General features: G+C 43.3%; 1 protein-coding gene across 5 annotated transcripts in view; it reads left to right on the plus strand.

Moving 5' to 3' along the window:
- The window catches only part of PRKN (parkin RBR E3 ubiquitin protein ligase), a 1,273,336-nt gene that overhangs the window by 1,177,931 nt on the left and 73,827 nt on the right, over window positions 1–21,578 (plus strand). The window contains exon 10 of one of the 5 annotated variants that reach the window (XM_068551243.1): window positions 20,155–20,328. The exons of the other annotated variants lie outside the window; for them this stretch is intronic. Within the exon in view, the coding sequence (XP_068407344.1) occupies window positions 20,155–20,277 (123 nt within the window). The 3' untranslated portion in view covers window positions 20,278–20,328. Of the gene's footprint in view, window positions 1–20,154; window positions 20,329–21,578 lie in introns of those variants that run through there. 5 annotated transcript variants of the gene reach the window in all.

Below are 21,578 nucleotides of genomic sequence, written 5' to 3' on the forward strand. Positions count from 1 at the left end.
GAAAAGTAGTCTTTCGCTGGGCACAACCTTAAAGTTCTGTTCATGAGGAAGGAGAGGAGCATGGATATTGGGTAGGTATTAGTGGTCTCTGCCACTCCTGACTGGCTCCCACCCAGCCTTCAAGATTTACCTCAAGCATCATCACCAGAAAGCCTTACCTATATCCCCAGATAAGGCTCTGCACCTCCCATCTGCATTCCATTAGCAATCTGCATTTTAAAACATTGTCCTGAAATTATTTTTATGTTTTCCGCATTGGACTATCAACTTATAGAAAGAAGCCTGTCTGATTAATCATCATGCCATATGCCCAGCACATAAGAGAAGTTGGTAAATGTATGTTGAACTGAACTCATCTGAAGTTAATAATTTATATGCTCTCTGTGGGCTGGAACTGTGTCTATGTTATGTATATCTATATCACAGACTGCCCTTACTAATATTTATTGATGAATGAATAAATAAATTACAGTCAGGACTAAAGGGCATAGATGGAAGAAGTCTCTCTCAAAATGCCTCCTTCTCAGTATATTTAAGAAGATAACTATTTATCAACACAAATGGTTCCCTCAGCAGCAGGACACTGATGAGCAGTAATGAAGGAGGCTTCTTAATCCAGAGGCAACATGGAGGGGAAAAAATGAAATCAGTGACAAACAAACAAGTGTCATTTCTGGGACATAGCACACACCACAGAGAGAAGGTCAGCTTCCAAATGAGGTCTCTAATCCAGCCAGGAGCTCCAGATCTATATCTCTTGACTAGATTCCATTCCTGGACCCTAAAAAGAATGCTTTACTTTGGCCACCAGGAAAAGAAGAATAAAATTCCAGTATTATCTAACTTCACTTGCGTGTCACAGAAAAGAAGCAGCTTGTACATAAGACTGAGAACCACATTCTCACTAAGAGGACCCTGAGATTCTTCTTTGTTTTGTGCAGTACTTGATAGCTTTAAAATAAATATATCTGTCACTTGTCAGAAAGCCTGTCCTTGGTGTCTCGGTATTTCTGTGTGTATGTACAGATGTCTGCTATAGCGACACGGCTGCATATTGATTTAAGGTTAGGCCTCATCTTACTTTGAGAGTATTCCTCACCAGAAAGGATGGCACATCTCAGAGATGTACTGACTTTTCTCTTAATATACAAACTGTACTTTCAAATCCCGATATACACAGCCTCTAGGTTAGCTGAGTTAAGTAGAACTGTTTAAGCTTCTGCCTAAACAGATCAGAGTGGATGAGTGCAAAAATGGGAGTTAAACTAAAGAGAAAACTTAAAAATATTTTCTACATTCCCACAATAACAAAAAGAACAAGTCAAACAGGATATACATTTCTAGGAATTTTTAAAACCCATCAGTGATCTGAGATTGAAAAGAAAACTAAATGAACAAAATTACTAAAAGAAGAGAAAAGATCCATAGATGCTTTTAACCCTGGCAGGGCAATAGGAAAAACAGAAATCTGCCACAGAGGAAGGAGAAACTGGCTGAACTTTTAAAGGACGTTTAATAGATACACATGGTCTAAAGAGATAAAGTAGAATCTGAGAATGTCCCAGCCAAAAAATGAATCTGAACCCATCAGGGCTGATTTTGCCAAAGACTGGGAACCAAGCAGGAGAATAAGAGACATCCCTACCAGGCATACCAGCCCTTCACAGAGTACAAGGCAACAGCTTCCAAAGGTCAGGGCCAGAGCAGGAGAGCTGAGACAAATACCTATGTGTAACCTGGGCCTTCACTGAGTGCACTGAAGTGGCCCTTCAGAGGCTGGGCCAAGGTAGCAAGGTGGCTGTGGATCTTCTGTGACACAGAAAGTCGAGCACAGCACACGGCAGCAAAGAGAATTCTATACAGTGACCAAAAATTCTGGCATCCAGGCTTAAAGTGGAATGAGATCTCCTGTGATTAGAAAAGCTGGAGTCTAGCCTATAAAGAATTGAGAGATTTCTAGAGTCTCACCATACTGAGATCGAAAGCCCTGCTGAAGGAAGAGACCTGATCCTTCCCTCAAAACATTTGAAGTGAGTGGTGAACAGAATTGAGCTAAAGCTGCAACAAAGCCCAGATCTGCCTCAATTACAGATTAAATTGACTCAACACCCCACACTAACAGTTTGAAAGAGTCACTCCCTCTCCTGGGAGTAAATGTTATTTAATTTGGTCTTTACTGTTCTTTCATACACAATGTCTGGCATACAATTTTAAAAATTATGCAAAATTGAAAGAAGCAAGAAAATGTCATCCATAGTCAAGAGAGGAAATAGTCAAAAGAAGTAGAACCAACCACAGAAATGAATATTAGTGGACACAGATTTAAGAATAACTTTAAGCATTCTAAAACATATTTTAAGTAATGGAAACTTTGTTTAAATAGGAAATTTAAGCAGAGAGGTGAAAACCATGAAAAAGAACCAATTGGAAATGCTAGAAATAAAAATTATGTTATCAGGATTGACTAAGTCTTTGATCTTGAAGAGAGGTCAATATAAACTGTTCAAACAGAAACACAAAGTGTAAAAAAGTGATGAAGATCAAACAGAACATCCAAGATCTGCAGGACAACATCAGACAGTCCAACACACATCTAATTGGAATCCAAGCAGGAAACAAAAGAAAGAATGGGGTAGAAGAAATATTTGAAGACACAATGGTTGAAATTTTTCCAAAATTGATGAAAAATATCAAACCACAAATGCAAAAAGCACAGTGAATTCCAAGTAGGATCAGTACAAAGAAAACCATACATGTACAAATCATAGTCAAAATGCTGAAAACCCACGATAAAGAGATAATTTTACATACAGCAGAACAATGATGGGAATGAGGCCTGACTTCTTCATCAAAAATAATGGAGGCCAGGAAACAGGGGAATGACACCTTTCAATACTGTTAAGTATTGAAAGGAAAAAAATTGCCATACTAATATTCTGTATCTAGCAAAAAAAAATTCCTCAAAATAAAGGCCAAAATAAAATGACATTTTTAGACAGACGAAAGCTGACAATTCGTCTCCAGTAGACTAGCAACAGGAACTGTGAAAATGTAGATCAGCTGTGAGATGATTAAAAAAGAAAATTCTAATATTAAGAAGTTGTCATTACCAAGGCAAACAAGCCAGAAAACACGTCACCCCTCAAGATGAGCTGCAGCAGGAAGCGAGCCACTCCCACAAGCATAGTCAGTGCCACCCTGAGGCACCACAGACTGAAGCAGATCCCATTCTAGAAGGTCTTGACTACATGAATGAGGACTGATCTTCTAAAACTGTTGTCTCTGTTGCTGCCACTTTTCACATGTTCCACAGTGCCTGAGTCGATGGTTTGAAGAGTTTTCCAAGCGCTCACAAACATTTTGCGTTTAACTGAAAAGTTTCAGTTTGTGAGGGCTGAGAGATTGTAATATTCTATATCTGAATATCAAAACACAGAAAAAGCATCTAGTAGGTGTAATTCAGTTGATACAAAGGTCCTTCAGACCTCAGTAGTTGGTTTTCTTCAGAAAGCGTTACCAGATCCCAAATACAGTCTGTTCAAGATCAAGGAGAGGCACGATTAAATGGCCAATTTAGGATTTCTAATATCTGCTTGGACTCAACTGACATCTAGAAAACATAATTCTGTAGCAGATTAGGCAGGGTTGTGGTCAGGAAAGATAAGCTAGGTAGAAACGAAGAAGAATAATCCTGAAAGTTGAGAAGGTTTTGGCACCCTTGGTAATGGGGAGAGGAGAAGAGAGGGCGGTAGAAGCACCAGCTAAATGGCACCGACCTGAGACTGCACTGAAGCTGGATGCCTCAGGAATTCTGCTGGGTGCATCATGCCACTTCTCTGATAATATTTCACAGACCGTCCTAGCCAGGGTGCTCACCCTGACCTTGGAACTCTTTAGTGGTCAGTAACTAGCTGTACTTAGGCACAGTTCGATGCCTAACTGTACTTAGGCATCTTTTTAATTTGTGTAGTATTTAGATAAGTACTTATCTCTATGCCTTTCCTGGTACTTCTATTGTCACGTACCCTACACAGGACTTCTAACATCTGTGTATCCCCTTGTTTATATCAAGTGCTCCACCTAACAAGCAGACAAACTGAGCAAAAGAATTCTGAGGCAAGAGAAGATATTATCCACCTCAGGCTAAAGTCTATGGGTACAAGAGATATTAAGCTGGTTTGGAACAAAGATCATTGATTATTTCGAGAATGCCAACTTTGGGATGCAAAACATATTCTACGTGTTTTATTGCTACCATTCTCTAGAGAATCAGAGTAATATTTGCTAGCTACAGAATGTTTTAGCAGCAATTCTCAACTAATTCAGCTTATGTTTCAGCAAGTCAGCCTCTACTAATGACATATTAAATTTTGATTCTCTTTTTATATGATTACCCTGGGGAGACATTCAAAGTAGACCTTTTAATAAGAGTTAGCTATACTGCTGATAGAACATCATGGTGTCATTTCACTTGAGAGGATATTTTTCCAGAAAGACACACGTTAATGACTGGTCAAACATACTAACCACCTTATCTTTGCTTTGGGCCATAGAACTAATTTAGATGGTCATTAGCTTCTAGGTAATGGAAGAGCATGTGCTACAATATTAACTGAATACCAAATCAGGCCCTGAAATACCTCCCCCTGTGGTATCTCTGCAGAAAAACACCAGCTTACAAACCAGAGAGAGCTGGAAATTGGATCTTTACCAGACACTGTGATGAGAATTAAAAGAATGCTGTATAAGTAAATGGTGAATTATAAATAACTTCAGGCTCACTTTTGATCTGATCCCTCTAGATAGACTAGCCTTCGATTATACTACAGATGCAAATATCGTGCAAAGATGAAGAAAATGGTTAGGTCCTTACTGTAGGTGTACCCACCTCACTGCAGCCTTGATGCTGGTGACGGCTCTTCCTACCCCAGCCTCCATGGTACCCTTCTCATTTACCTGTCCTTTGCCCCCTTTCAATCGCATCTTCACAGACTACATCACAAACCCGTCTTCTACCCTCCCTTTAACTTCTGGTGTTTGCAAGGGGACCATCTCTGTTCCTTCCCTCTTCTGAGATCAAGTCCTCCTTTGGGCCGTCTCATTTATTTCTTTGATTCTGAGCCCCGTCTATGGTTGATGTACCCCAAGGCTGTCTCTAGAGAGACCACTCTCTGGAGCCTCAGGATGATACTTTACGTTGCCTGCTGGGTATCTCCACTTGGAATTCTCATAAGCACGGCAAATGCAAAATATCCGTGTTTGAACTCATTTTTCCACCTCTTCCATCACCCACATGCAAACCTGCTCTGCCTCCTCTTATCTCAGTTCTCTGCAGTGAGGGGCACGTGTCATGATCCATAGGCATATTCCAGACTCTTATCCCCAGTAGCTGATTGATTGCTGATTGATTCCAGCTAGTAAATGTTCCTTATCTCCATCCCCTTTCCTGTTAACTCAGGAGCCCCCTATCCTTTGCCTGAACTTCTGTAACAACCTACTCTCTTCCTCCCTACAGTGTGTTCCTCAGTCTTCAATCCTTTGTATCACTACCATACACATATGATCACAACACATCCCATGCAATGGTTCCTGATAGGCTAAACAGGTAAGCCCCTGGGTATGGTCTAGTCTGTTTTCTGGGCCCTCTCCCCTCTGGTGGCCCCATCTCCCACCCCTTCTCCCCTTTACCCTTCCTCTCATCTCCTGCAATACCTTGTGCTTAACTCACATTGGACCATTTCCAGCTCTGGATCTCACCGTGTTCTTTCAGACTCCCGGACCTCGGCATACACTGCTCCTTCCTCTGAGCCGCTGGTCAGCAAAACTCTTTCTCCTTCTCTGAGGACAAATTTGACCTTCGGTTCTGCTCCTGGGAGACCTGATGAAGACGGAATGTTTATTGAGTTAATAGTCAGCAAGTGCTGATGATAAAAAATGACCCCTGATTGGCACATTGCACCTTGACAGCTTGAGACTGTGAATGAACCATAAATGCCCAGGGGTGAAGCCATAGGCTGTGGACGTCCCTGGAAGTCATGCTCTTTGAGGTAGAAGTTACACATTCTATAGCTTGAAGTTATGTCCATGGAACTCTCACCAACACATTTGGGACTTAGAGCTTCTATCCAGGTTCGTGACTTCACTCACCATCCTGATCTTGTTCCCCAAACCTGAGTGGTCACTGGGGTTCAAAGAATGTTCTCTGACACTCCCTGCTAGCATGCTGTTTCCTGTCCTACATCCTTCTAAGTGAATCCAGTGCCAAGTGTAGCCTATTATAACCTTGTGAATCTAAACATCTCGTCGGGCCTATGGCCACCCAGGGGGGGATTGCACCGCCTTTTCCCATTATTCTCAAATAATGGATAACTCATTCTTCAAAATCTTGGTCAGAGTCACTCTCACCTATAAACACACAGTGCCCATAAAGCCCTCCTCACTGGCACATAAGTAATTCTTTCATTGCAACCCCTGTAATTTCATAAAATAGCACAGATCACAGTTTTATCATAAACTTTAGTTATATTACCTTCAAATCTGTCTTCCAATGTGAGCGGAAAATTTCTTGAGGACAGAATCAGTTGCTGCTTATATTCGCTCCTGCAGTTCCTGCTGTGCCTGCCCCACCTGACGGGCACACAGTAAAAGCTGAAAGATTGGGTGGATGAATGGGTGAATTGAGGAAAGAGGGATATGTGATTTGGTGGATAAATGTGGCCCTCGCAAGAAGTCAACGACTTCTTCAAGCCCTTTAGAAGTCTGTCTAAACAGAATAGTGTCAGCAGCACTGAGAAACCTGCTTTCAGTGTAATTATTTCTGCTGACCCAATTCTGCACCTGAAACCTCCCATTAGGGGGTAAGTCATTGAAAGCCCTTGTTCAGCTAGCTGCAAAGGGGAAGGAGGCAAAGATAAAACTAACCCTAACCATTATAATTGTAGACAAAAGTGCCACATTAGCTGGTTTCCTAGAACCCTGAAGAAATCTACCTATAAGTAGAAAGTTCCAAACAGAAGTGAGAAAATTGGGGAAAAAATCTTCTTTGTGAGGGAGTTCCAGGACAGGCAAGCATGGAACTCTGAGAGGCCGGGATCAAGCCATCCCTGTGCCCTGCAGGCCGGAAGTTCCAGGCATTTCTATAAACAGATCAGGTATTCAGGAAATTCCTTCCTAATCGCAACTTCACTTAGAACCAGCACCCTGGCCTCCACCAGTAAGAACTGTCGACTATATTTGTAGTCAGACCCCTTATTTATTCCAACTAATGCATAGTTTGGATCTTCTCCAAAAAAAAAAAAAAATCTAAAACCAAATAGGTCATTATTAATTTACACTATATGCTAGAATTAATAGTCACCTCAAGTGCATTTCCGAGAATGTTCTCGTGATCAGGAGAGAGAATTTGGCATTTCCTGTAGGTTGGAGACTGGCAGGAAGAGAACTTCACAGACGCAGCTACTGTCATTGGGGTTCCAGTGTAGTTAACCCGGGCACAAATCTTAACTGAGGTGCACCAGTCACCGGGGGAGGGAGCAGACGTCTCACATCGGGAAGTAGCCTCCCTTGGTCTCCAGGCCCCTACCAGGGCCCTGCCCTGCAGGCGACACTATGTGAGCGAGGGAGGTGCTTGCCAGCTCTAGAAAGCTCAGCCTCCTCACTCCTGGGCGTGTCGGTGGTGGTTCTTGTTTTCAACCCTGACCCTGCTTCAGATGGATGCAGGGGTTTGAGGTTATCCAAATAATGATCTTTACTGTAGCTTTAAAAAGACACCACAATGGCTTTTGGTGATTGTGAGGTTTAGACCTAAGCACTAATGAGTCATACTAACCCTGTGTTCCATCCTTTCCCCCCAATTTACGAATTTCTGGCAGCCTTTCTCCTTTGACGAGCTTTCCTGCCCACTGTCTACCGCACTACGGACAGTGCAGAGGCCGGCTGACGTGGAGTTACTGTCACGGTGAACACGAAGCTAATAAATTTAGTGCCCGTGGCTCTGTGGAAGAAGAAAACAAACGTATATTTTCAGCATAACCTTTGTGCTTAGTCGTGGAAATGTTTTTGTGCCTTGGAAATGCTCCTTTGCTATTAAATCAAGAGTAATCATACTTCATTTCGATAGAGGAGGGAAATGATTGATGTTTTCACATTACTGAGCATTGGTCTATAAACACTGGCTCTGCAGTAAACAGCGTGCAGACATTTTAGGAGACAGGGAGCCAGTAGGAGGTGGACAGACCGCTGCCTCCTGCTCGGCTGGGGTCCCAGCACAGGGATAACGCGCTCCCAGGTTCGCATCCGCTGTGCTGATGACTGATCGCTTCGGGCACACCAGCCGCCCGATGAAAGTGCTTGACGATTCTTTCTACTTAATAATTAAAATTTCAATCATATTCTCCAATAATGACCATGATTAAAGAATGACAACACGTTTTTAAAATCTGTAAGTGGTGTAAGAGACACCCGACCTTCTTCAGTTAGATAAACAGCTGCCCTGGGATTTATTTCTGTTCTGTCCCCAAAGCTTTCCTTAAAGGGGTCTGCCCTATTTAAGCAAAGGAAATCTGAATGTCTGAAAAGCTGAATTTCTCTCTTTCTTCTTCTCAGTGTTCTTATAACAGTCAGTGGGATTCTCTTTTTCTCTCCGGAGTTTCGAGCATCCCAAGTAATTCAGAAGGTAGTAATTTTCTGCATGATATTCAGCGTGTGTCACACAATAGCCTGCAACCTTTGAGATACCAAATCGCTTTTTTTGCAGGTCTTTTGATTATTATCATTCTCTTTCCAAATAGCTACAAAGGAAGGACAAAAGAAGAGTCTTTTTAAAAAAAACCTTTGCATGAGGTTGTCTACAAAGTGTTAGCCTCCTCGTCATGCAGGTTTAAATAGTATGATAAAGCAGGTGTGGAGCTGGTGGTTTTCAATCTCTGTATTTTCAGAACCAATCTCTCCTCTAGAAACAATTTGTACCTACCAGTAGATTTTTATATTCCTTGATTGTGCCCTCTGCCCTTTGGGGAGCTTTATGTAATTCATCTTCAGCCCTTAGATTACAGAGCATTCGTTAATTCATCCATCCATCCATCAATCCATACCTACATTTGACAATCATTATAGCACCATTGTTCTGGACACTCTATGTAGATATAAACATGAATCTTGAATTATTTGTGTGAAACCCAAGTACCCTTTAAGAATACAGTTGTGTCATCAAAAGGCAGTTAGAAGTGGTGAATCCTATTTGAATACTAACATTGTTGACTCCTTTGACATTTTTGGTAGAAATTATTAGAGTTCTGTGTTCAGCGGAGATGCCTTGAGAATTGGTGTTAATAAAGGGTCACACACGTGTACCCCACATCCTTTATTCTTTGACCACCTTACGAGGCAGGTCTAGGTCGGTGTACTCAAACCCAAATGTTTTTTCTTTTTGGGAGGTATAATGTCTTTCCCTTGATCCTGTTCATATTCAGGCAAGATTAAAGCTGATGAAGTGGGAGAATGGAGGAGCCTTTCACTTCCCCTAGAGGTCAACGTTTTCCTTAGAAAATGTTTTTGAAATATTAATTTTGAAAGAAACTAGGAACACACATTGCCAAACTAGAAAAATTTTCAGTGTTTGTTTCTCTGTTATATGTTGATATGAATTAAATTCCATGTGTTTATCTATTTCTATTCACCTAATATTTCTAGAACTTCTGTAAGGGACCTGATGTGACTTACTCAGCTAGAACAGTGCCTACACATGTAGGCCTCTATAAAAAGGATGATTAGGAATTTTTCAATCGAAATTTTTCTACTCATTAGGTGGCAGTTGTTGGACAGATGTAAATAGCAAGTTATTCATTCAACAAATAATCGAGTGTCTGCTATGTGCTGGGCATCATGCTAGGTGCTTAAAACATGTAGGACTGAACCAAACTGACAAAGGCCATGCTCTCAAGAAGTCAGAATTAGCATTGTGGACACTAAATGAACACTTTTATTATACATTACAGCAAAGAAGGGTAACACACTTTTAGTTCTTCACTTCGATAAATAGAAAATAAGAGATTAATCTTTCTCTCTAAAGTCAAACTCAACTACCAATTGCTAAGTTAATGAATTTTCATTGCTAATATTACGTGTTGTAACTACTAGTGTTCCCAGAAAAGATAATCCTGAAGTTTGCTCTTTGGGACTTGGGAGAAAGAAGAAAAGGAAGGAAGGAAGGAGGAAGGGAGGGAGGGAAGAAAATAAAGGAAAAAGGAAACCATTGTGTATTAGTCAGGGTTCTCCAGGGTTCTCTTTATTTTAAGGGATTCGCCTACATGGCTGTGGGGACTACAAGTCTGAATTCTGTAGAGCAGGCCATCAGTTTGGACACTGGGCATGAGCCAGTGTTACAGCCTTAAGGCAGACTTTCTTCTTCCCAGGAAACTTCAATTAATGTCTTTCAACTGGATGTGGTTCGGCCATATTATACCCATATTATTGAGAGAATGCCCTTTACTTAAAGTCAACTGATTGTAGCTCTTAACCCCATCTATAAAATACCTGCACAGCAACACCTACAGTAGTGTTTGATTAAATAACTGGTACTGTAGCACACACACACGTGCGTGCACACACACACACACACACACAGCTTATGAGAATTTCTATAGCATAATGGTTAAGAGGAAGGAATCACACACACACACACACACACACACACAGAGCGTATGAGAATTTCTATAGTAAAATGGTTAAGAGTAAGAAAGAAGTGGAGCCAAGATTTTAAGCCCAGACAGACTGATCCCAGAGCTCTCACTCTTAACCAGGACTCAGTACTAGTTGCTAGTTCACAGTTCAAGCCCTCATTGACCCTAAGGAATTGACGATTCTATTTTTTTTAACACTCATCAAATGAATGAACTTAGAACTTGTTACTGAATTATCAAAGTCATGAGCAATATCAAAATTTAATTAGACACTTTTTAATATCCGAAAAATGTTCATGGTCCCATAAAAAATATGACAGAATACACGATTTTATTAAGTCTGAAGATCTTGAGATTGAAATATATTTACATCTTAAGAACACAATAGTGCAAAATTTTGTCAAGTGATTTAGCCAACTGGGTGGAAACATTATATATAATATATAGCATATATATATATGTGTGTGTGTGTGTGTGTGTATCTTGGATCTAAGGTCAAGAACTCCATGCCCACCTCCTTTGAGTTGGAATCATCACCATGGCAACTATAAATAGGATTCAGTTGGTCCCACATGGGTCGCCACGAAGAATCTAGTCAATGCCCCAGCTAAAACTTCTGTTTACAATGCAACCTCAAGCAAGCTGACAATCCCCAAAATTATATGGGAGCATAACCTAAAATAATTGTGTGGGATGATGCAATCATTTCCTTAGTAGCTAAACATTTTTCACCTTTGGAAAGATTTAGAATTAAGTAGAGAAATGCTTAAGAGAATCAAAACCGTAGAACTAATACTTTATGTTAACGAACTTATATGTATTTGGAATTTCACAAAATTGTAATATTTAAAGGAATATGGTTAATTAAGATCAGCTTTGTGACTTAGGTTCAAACACCTAATTAAGTAATTGATTTAGACTTGGGATAGCAAGTTGAATCCATAGCTTGTAAATAGTACTGAAACTTTTAAGAAAATGTAAAGTTCACTATGTTTATGATTTTGATTTATTCATGAGTTAAGTCCTCAGAAAAAAAGTTTAATTTTTAAATAAGACACTGGAAGACCTCACCTATGGCCTCTGGAAGGATAAATCTCTCTTGTAGGTTCTGAACTCTTCTGTGAGGTCCAGACAACAGTTTTCAACAACGCCCAGAGTGGTTTTACTTGGTTGCCCTCTTCACTGTGTGTGCTTATTGGTCAGCTTTTTAAATTTTCGCTTCAATATAGATTTCTATAGAACGTGAATATGAGACTCCTTGTCAAGCGCTGGCCATTGCGCATATCCCAGCCCAGAATGTTTTCTGAGTTACCTTCTTCTGATAAAATAAGCTTTCTGTGGGGCACCTGATGAGCAGTGATAGAATATATAAGGATAGATGAAAAAGTCTTTTTCTTTTATTTTTATAAACCTTGAAACCTGATTTGCATCTTTCTATGTTTGGTTGGTTGGCTTTCTCCCTGATTACTTGTGTTTCAAGTTTTCTTTGAAGGCAAATGACTCAGATTGACAGTTATTTTGCTTAGAGGACACACTAAATCTTGGGACAAAATCCAAATGTCAGATTTTGAAACTAGGGTGTTAACTTTTTGATATTGACAGAATTGACTAAGCATACAAATTCTAAATTGCAAGTACAAATCAAGTAATTGTAGCAATAATACATGGAGCTTCTTTTCTGTCAGGTTTGTCCAGATCGATAACCACAAACCATTTATCCAAGATAATGCTCTTACCTGAGCCCTGATAGCCTCATTCATAATGCTTGTAAGTAAGCCGTCCACCCCAGGATGACAACTGTCCTCTCTACGTTGACCCTTTATCACTTTATTTTGAACAGACAGGATCTCAGACCCACCACCTTTTTAGTGTGACCTTGGGGAGAAAACACTGGGCTTCCTGAATTGCATGAGGCCCAGAATCATCCTCTGCTTTGAATGCTTTTATTTTGAAATAATGTCCATTCATTTGGGAAGATGAACTTGGACTCCAGCTTATAAGGATTGTCAGGCAAATAGATGAAAGGGTCTAGGAACAGCTAATGGTCCCGGGGCTCTTAGCTGCCAAGATGTCCAGGGACACCTCTACAGCCAGAGATGCCTAGGTACCACCCCCCAATTAGGAGAAAGCTGACCAAAAAACGTCTTGCCCATAAATGTGTAACCAAAGTGCCAAGACTTGGATGGAGAAATACATGATCCTCAAAATGGATGCTATCTCTACCTCTGTGACTTTTTACTTCTTACAAATTTGAAGCATAAATGCCCCGCCACCCTCGCCCCCCGTCAGCAAATCTGCATTTGTTAAGCCTGAGAGGTGGGTCCATGAGTGCTTATTACCTTAGGCTCTGTATTTTCTGTGTATTAAAAATATTTCATTTTATATATATATATACATACACACACACACACACACACACACACACACACACACACGTGAAAGGAAGGAAGGAAGGGATGGCAGAGGAGTACGGAAGATTTTTCCCACAATTGTGTTCCTTACAGAGGCCTTTTCTAAACTTATGCCAATGCGTAGAAGTTATTCTTATTGAAAACAAGATGTAAGTTCATTTCTACTGAGTTCAGGTCTGAAAGGTTTGCAGGATTATACCGTTGGAAGTTTCGAAGTGAATTTTGGGTTTTAGCCACAGGAAACCCTAGATGAAGCTAGTCGTAGAGAGCCGAGGAATTTAGACACTCAGGGAAAACTGGTCAATGAACAGCGGTCCCTTCTCTGAGTGAAAGAGCAGCGCTCCGTTACCTTCGCAGGGACACGAGCTGGCCTGGGAGCAGGTAAGATGTTGCTATAGCAACAGCTCAGTGTCAGGTGAGAAGGAAAATGGGATTAAAAAGATATTTTCCTTCTCTCGGGTTCTTTCCATAAAGATCACTAAAAAGTCACCTGACCTGCACTGGAAGAAAGAAATCCTATGTAGCCTGAGGGGGAAAAAAAGCCCACCTTGGCACCTGGGGAGGGGAGAGCTGGCTGCCGCCGTGTCCGGCACTGCGGAGCCGTTTCTACACACGTTCAGGAATCGGAGTGGGCTGCTGATAGTCGTTGGTGGGTGAATGGCAGGAGGATAGGTGGATGGGTGGACTTAAGTGGGGATTTAGAGAAATGGGAAGCGCTGTCTGCTCTGTAGTCTCTGTCTCCACACATCCCTCCCTCACTCCTGGCCCCTCTTCCCAGCGTAGGAGGTGGGTGCAGATGAGATGAGGATAAATTGCTTCATCTGCAGAGAGCTTTAATTTGATAGAAGGAGGAGACTCATAAATCACAGATAGAAAAGAGGCTCCATTTAAAGTTTAAAGTATAGTTCAGGTTAACAATTAGGTTAAAAATAGGTTGCTCTAGGAACAGGTATGAATTCCTTCCTGGCACCCAGATACCAGTAACATCCTATTCCTTCTATGCTTCTAAACAGTGTCAAAGCTGGCTCAGCCACCAGGCTCCAGGGCGCCAGAATTTGGATTTTTCCAGGGCCTTCCCCTCCTGAGGACGGTCAGAGCCACAAGCCTGGCCCCTCTGGGCCCCTGTGGCTCGGCTGGCGTCTTCTAGCTCCTCCAAGTCACACCTGGACACCAAAAGCTCACCCAGGGCCCATAACCAAGGTGCTCTGTGCTCACCCCGGGCAGCCTCCAGCCCCGTCTCAGCTGCTGCAGCCTCCGGAGTCCTGGGTGATAGCAGAGTGAGGCTGGAAGCTTCCATTCCCAAGCCTCCCTTTGTTTGACCGGCTGCCCTCCTGCGCGGATCCCTGTTTCTGGCTCTCATGGATAACGGCTCCTTTCTTCCAGCCTCTGACCTCTCCCCCGGCCAGAGACACCCACCCCAGGGTCGAGGTTGTTCTAGAGACAAGACAGGCAAGCTGGTGGGCCGACAGCAGGCAGGCGGGCTCAGCTAGCTTCTCACTGACTGATGGCGCCACACGCCCGCCTGAAAGCAGACTCCTGGACTTCGGGCTACAAGCGTGTGGTTCTGCCTTGGTCACTGGGCCTCAACTATGCTGCACTCATCAGACGTGGCTGCAGACAGGCACGCTGGGCAGCGCAGGTGGCGCTGCTCTTCTGCTCTGCTGTTGGCCGCTGGGATTGCAGCCGATGGACTCTAAGATGCTTTGAAGTCTAGGATATGGGTACAGGAGCCTTCAAACCTGGGGGAAAGGCCGTCTGCCTTTATTCCCATTCAGAAGTGTCCTTTTATAGGAGACAGGCGAAGGTGGCCCTAAGGTCTCAGCTCACCATCCAGAAAGCCTGTACCTGCCCCCCTTGACCTGGCAGCCCACTGCAGCTGAGCCTCTAGTAACTTCACTCCAGGCCCAAATGCCCTCCCTCCCCATGTCTGTTCTGAGCGCCAACAGACTGGCCCTCCATTTGAGCTTCAGTGTCCCCTTCTTCCTAGGCCAGGCAGCCTCCAAATGGTTATCAAGTTTGGCTTCCATCTCCGTGCCCGTTATCTGGTCAGGGTGGGAATGGCACAGGTGGATGTGTGTAGGCCACCGGGGCTTTCCGTGAGGCTGGACTCATCGGATTTCAAGGATCATGGGTGTTAGGTGGATGTAAGCACCAGCCCTGACCGGTCTCTGAAGCCCAGCGTAGGCACTCGGAATCCAGAGTAAAACATAAGCAGGGGCTACCTAGAAATAAAAAGCAGCGTGCCAAACACCCGAATTAGAAAAGACAGAGCCAAGGATAAACGAAAATGCAGACTAGAGAGTTTTGTTTTCAGACTTTTAAAAAAATAAATAACTATAACTTACCTTAGCAAAACAAGAATAAATCCATTAAACTGATAACTTACACACACCTCTGGCCAAAACCCCAGGAAGCCTTTTTCCAAAGTAATTGAAATGCAGAATAAATTACACGGAAAGCCTCTGCCCATCCAGCATGCCAGGAGTGCCATTTCATCCATCCCTGGAACAAACATCTCCACCACCGCGCAGCAGCTCTCGGCCAAAGCTCGCTTTTGCTCGGAAGCCCTCACTACCCGCAGACAGGCGGAGCACAGTGAATTAGCCTCTCAGGAGGAATTCGGCTTTTCAGAACATAACCTCACCACATCAATTAATATTTGATTGAATGCCTGCTGTGTCTGTACCACTAACCAGGGTGCTGCGGGGACTTTTCAGAGCATGGGGAGCGCTCGGGGAGCGCTGGGCGAGCCTGCGGTTGACAGTCTAAATGGAAAAGCAATGCGCGGAAATGGAATGTTGTTATTAACAAGCCCTCCGGGTCTGACGGTGGCTCCGTGGCTTCGGCCAAGCGTGTTCCAGATCGTGTTCTTGTTAATCAGAGACGGTGTCTTCGTGGAGGGGGATCAGCCGTCTCTGAAATGATGGGACAAGCGGGCAGGCGTGGGAGTTTGCTGCGGAAGCTCAGTGAGGGAGGTGCCTGGGGCTGGACCCGGTCGGAGGGGCGGGGTGACGGCTCCCTGCGCCCCTCCCCACCCAGACCCCGCGGGCGTCGGCCTCGTGCGCCTAACGCCCAGCACGGCGCCTTGCAGCTGGTGATTGTGCGTTGGACTGAACTCCATGCAGATCCAGTGTTAGCAGGTCACTCATACCAGCATCTTTACGTTTGTCGTGGACAGTCCCGGGATCATTAGTGACGCAATTAGTGTGTTCACTGCCGCAGCTGAAGACCCCTGAGGAAGGCATGCCTATCGGCGAAAGGCTCCGCTTGCTCCACTCCTTCCGCTGACCCTGGACTCTGCCTGCCCGGAATTTCAGCTTGGGTGGGAGTCATTTTAGTAGCCGAAGACCTTTTTGTGTGTGTGTGTGTGTGTGCTTCAAAAGTAATACCGACGGAACATTACCCTGCAGACTGTGGAGGATTTGTTTTTTGTTTTTTGTTTTTTTGGTTATGACCATTTTTAAAAACTGGCTGTTCATGTAAATAGCAGTGTTTACGCACCACTCTCTGGGCTGATTCTTTATGCTTAATAACCTATCCAGTGAGACTTCTAAGCCTGCTGTCAGGTTTCCTCCATTAAGACATTAGGAAGTGTATACGATAATGAGCTTTATCTACAAGGGGGCATTTCGTGAGGACCGTGCCCTCACCCAGCCGCCGTGCTTGGTGCCATTAAACTCTGCAGCTGTAATTTATCCTGTGTCTAGCCAGGTCCCTGCCCCCTGCATGTGGGGAGGCACATTAGCAGAATAGAAGACCACAGGTATTGGGGACCGCAGCTCCCTGATTTCTAACCTTCCCTCATTTTCTTAACCTTTGGCAGGGAGTGAACCTTTCTGAGCCCCAATTTCCTCCTCTCTAAAATAAAGGTAATAATAACTAATTAGTAGGTTGCCATCAACAACAAATGAGAGAGAGTTTCTGTTCAAGTGATAACAGAGAAGTCCACAAATGTTAGGTTTAGGGATTGTCATCTCCAAAATTCAAGAACCTCCCTTTTCCACCCTCCTACCCTCTCTTGAAGCATCCATCTCCGCTGTCACCATTTCAGCAAATTTGTCACAAAGCCTAAGTGGGTGTTTATATGTACGTGGGACCACTGGATGAACAGCTACACCACAGGCCACGTCCGAGCCAGCAAAAGCCACCCAGCTCCGGACCACTACCTTGTGACCTAGGGCTGCCCCACAGCTCAGTGCAGCACGGAGGCAAGTCCCCCCAGCCCACAAGCACCCGCCCTTGAGCTGGGTGAGCGAGTCAGCGCCTTATTGTCTCATCTGCTGGGGTGGAAGTAGGTGGATGGATTTTCAAAAAGATGACGCCTAGGACATTTTAAATCATACTGATGAATGGTTTTGAATAAAGGCTATTTGCTATTATGACTAAAGTAAACCTTTTTAGGGATGTTAAGTAATAGTGTCTTAAATCTAGCCTTCAAGAGTAAGGGCTTTAAACTCATTTCATGTGTATTTTTTGCACTAATCATTTCATGTTTTTACTCGTGGTAGGAGATGGAAAGCCCCTTCAGTGAATCTGTACTGAATTTTGAAGTGGAAAAAGAATTCCCCTTCAATTTCAGGGAAATTGAAGTTTACTTAAAGGTGATTAAAAATCCTTCTGACAGACTTTGAGAAGATCTCTCTTCTGACTGCTGTAATTTTAAATAATTCAGAGCTAGCTTGGCACATGTATGTTTATTAAAGTAGGGATGAAAATAAAACCCATCAGTGTAGCTGCATTATCTCACTGAACTGTGTCTTACATTGTCTCACAGGTTCCGTAGTGAAAATCAGAGACTCATTGACTGTGGCTTTCCGTTTGAGATGCTACCAGGGCTATCTTCAGCAGACTAGAACCAGGCACAGTCACCGTTCATCCACTTCCCCTGAGAGGTCATTCCTCCCTGGGAGCATCTTTCCCAGAGTTGGGGACAGCAGGCCGGGAAGCGAGGCAGGAGATCCAGGGCTACAGTCTCAGCATCTCCTGGGCCCCCCAGGCCCCTGCGGTTCTCTGGCAGCAGAACCCGCACCGGCAGACGCAGCCCGTGTAACTGTGGGAAAAGAGCTGGAGCTCTCGGGACTCCAGACCCTTTCTGGAATTCACACATCAATAAAATTAGAAAAAATGTGAACTGCTATACAGGGCTTCCCACTAAAGCCTAAAACACAGATAAATGTGTGTTTCCTTTGAAATTGGGTTGACGATGACTCAGGCCAGTGATTCTCTGGGGACCTGAGCTCTCTCCCACCTTCTTCACCTGGCTCCGTCCATCTCCTTTCCCGAGCGTTTCTCAGCTTTCGCTGCGCGGTTCCCATCGGTTTTATGTGGAAGACAGGTTCTTTCTAACTTTGCTTGACGAACCCCCCAAAACCCCTGATGCTGTTTAGCTGGTTTAAATTCAAAATCCCTCTGAGATGCTTTTAGTTCAGAACATTTTTGTTAGGGAAACCCTCTACATCTTTACCAGTGAGATTTTTCAAAAGCGATCCCATCTTTCTTTTTGTCTTTCAACTGACATTTCAGTCAAATTTTCTAGAGACACCATCAGTTCAGCCTCTTATCACATTAGCCTCTGATTTGTATTCTGCAAGGTGTCAGTCTTTAATATTCTGGAAGACAAATAAAGAGCCCACCGAAAACCCAGGGCCATTCTCCTCGCTGACTTGCAGTGCAGAATGATGTTGGGGAGCCGTCAAGAGCTTTGGGCGGCATTGTAAATGCTTCTTGGGTTTTGAAAGGGCAGTTGACGTCCAAGCAGTCTCAGAATGCGTTTCTGACAAATACGAGTTTTTACTGCCTCACCTCTGTCTGCCTCTCTGTCTGTGGGGTGGAAGTTGGACTCTCTTGTTCCTGTCCAGCAACTCCCAGGCCCTCGTGAGGACCCTCATGTCTGCAGCTGCCTCTGCCCTGATCGACTCTATCTGTCTCGAGGTAGAGCCTGCGCGGTGGCAGCTGTGGGGTGACGTAAGGCTTCTCAACCTCAGTGTCAGGCATGAGTGGCATTCAGGGCCAGATAATTCTTTCTTTGGGGGAACTGTTCTGTGCATTGTAGGATGTTTAGCAGCATGCCTGGCCTCTACCCACTAGATGCCAATAGCACGCCCTGGTTGTGAACCAAAAATGTCCCCAAGCATTGTCAAGTGTCCACTCGGGGTGGGGGGCAAAACTGCCTTCTGTTGGACGCTAGTGGTGTAATGGAAAGGGTGAAAACCCAGGGCCAAAATACGTACTGATACTCAAATCTTGGCTTGGCTACCTTTTGGTCAAGGACCTTGATCAGGTCTATCAGAGCTCATCACACCAGCCTCAGGAGACGGCAGTGAGGAGTAAACTAAGCAACGTGTCTACTGAAGCCACATTTCCCACCATCTATTTTTTTAGTTAATGCTAAGAATTATGTTACAATGTGCGGTAAATAACGACAATCCAGCTTTTATCTTTCACCAGAGGTACACTTCTAGCCCTTTTGCACAAACTGGTTTAGTTCAGGGTAGATTTAACGCTCTTGGAGATCTTGCTTCATCGTTGGAAAGGGAAGATGTTTAACTTCAGGTGGTATCTTTTATGTGCCCCTTGCTAGCTGCTCCCACGCAGTTAACGGCACCCAGATAATTATAGGATGGAGTTGCCTTGGGGTTGTAAACACAGCTCTGGGTTATTGCACACTCTCATTTATCCGTCCTATTTGCATTCCCACTTATTTGCATTTCGACGTCTCCCACAGCTGATAGTTGTTTTTTAATTTTGTGATTCCAAAGCGCTTTTCTTATTGCTCTACGCCTACTAGAAAGACTCCCCATCCGACGAGTCTCTGGCAGCCTCCTCCTGGCTCTGCCCCCCTTTATTTCTTCTCTGTTTTTGGAGGGAAGCCAGTGGTTGGGGCCTCGCATCTGTTGTGAAGCCCGGGCGTAATGAGTCATTGCTCTTCTGAGAAGCTCGTTGGCGTCAGCTTCCTTTCAGCTGCGACATTGTACGGGAACTTGTTTCCTTTTTCTCCGATTACACCTGGGGACTGGCTACATTATGTTATAATGACAAGGGTCACCTTTCTTTCTCTTTTACAGAGTGAGACTGACCTTCCTTCTGTCTCTGAAAGAAATACAACTTTAAAAGAAAAAAAGTCTATAGCAATCAACTGCCACAGCCTAATCGGAAATTACTATAACCAAAGAATGGTTTCCATTTAAGAATTTAGCTATAGTGCTGACAAGAGGCAACGTTTACCTTTTCATGCCTTTCGTGTGCTTGTATTTCTCAAAGTAAACGCACCGGCTACGTCTGGCCTGCTTTCTGTAAAACGTATATTAGTTTAATAAAATGTGTATTGTTAATTTTGCTTTGCTAATAAACAGGCAGCATTGATCAAAATAGCCATATTTATGATGACCATTTGGATATCTGATATTTATACAGCACTTTACAATTTACTAATCCTTTAAAAACATCCATCATTTATTTTTTTCTATATTCTTTTCTCTCTCAGTTTCTATACCAACCCTGCTTTGGAAAGTTTCCTATTTCCCGTATTTGTACCTTTTTCCCTTCCTGTGAGAAAGACAGTAAGAAATCCTACATGTATAAAGTGTGCCTTCTACCCTACGTGCTATATATTAGGTTTAATGCATCAATATTTCTCCATGTTAGTGAGTTTGTAAGAAAACAGAAACATTGCCTATTCCATTCAGTGATGAACTCCTAGCACAGACCATCTCCCTCTACGGCTGTTTTAAATGATGTATTGCATTTACTTTGCTACACCCTGGAAGGAGTGCTACATCTCTGCATTAGATGTCATCACCCTGACTTTGTGCATCTTCAAAGAAGTTCTGTATTTGGAAGTATATGGACAGACAGAGACCCATGTAATAACTGCACCTATTACAGGAGTAATAAACACACGTTTACCGATCAGGTTGTCACGGCAACCTGCATGGTGTAATACTAGTGTTCCTTTGGGGGGAAAAGGCATTATTTATTTAATATTCATCTAACAACTACTTCTAAAATATGCTGTCAGATACAGATTACGCTTATTTCCTACCTACAGACTAGCTTAATTCAGGTGAGGTTAGTAGACATAATGTTAATTTTTTTTTTTTAATAATTTTATTTTATTTATTTATTTTTCACTGTGTTGGGTCTTCGTTGATGCGCTCAGGCTATCTCTAGTTGCAGTGAACAAGGGCTACTCTTTGTTGCGGTGCGCGGGTTTCTCATTGCAGTGGCTTCTCTTGTTGCACAGCACAGGCTCTAGGCTCGCGGGCTTCAGTAGTTGTGGCTCACGATCTCAGTAGTTGTGGCTCGCGGGCTCTAGAGCCCAGGCTCAGTACTTGTGGCTCACAGGCTTAGTTGCTCCGCGGCATGTGGGATCTTCCCGGGCCAGGAAAATGTTAATATTTTGAGGAAATCATTATTTCAATTTTCATTTTGTTAACACATTAATATATCACGTTAATATTAATATAACACATTAATATTAATATATACA

This window comes from Eschrichtius robustus, chromosome 9 (assembly GCF_028021215.1).
Source record: "Eschrichtius robustus isolate mEscRob2 chromosome 9, mEscRob2.pri, whole genome shotgun sequence".
Classification (NCBI taxonomy): Eukaryota; Metazoa; Chordata; class Mammalia; order Artiodactyla; family Eschrichtiidae; genus Eschrichtius; species Eschrichtius robustus.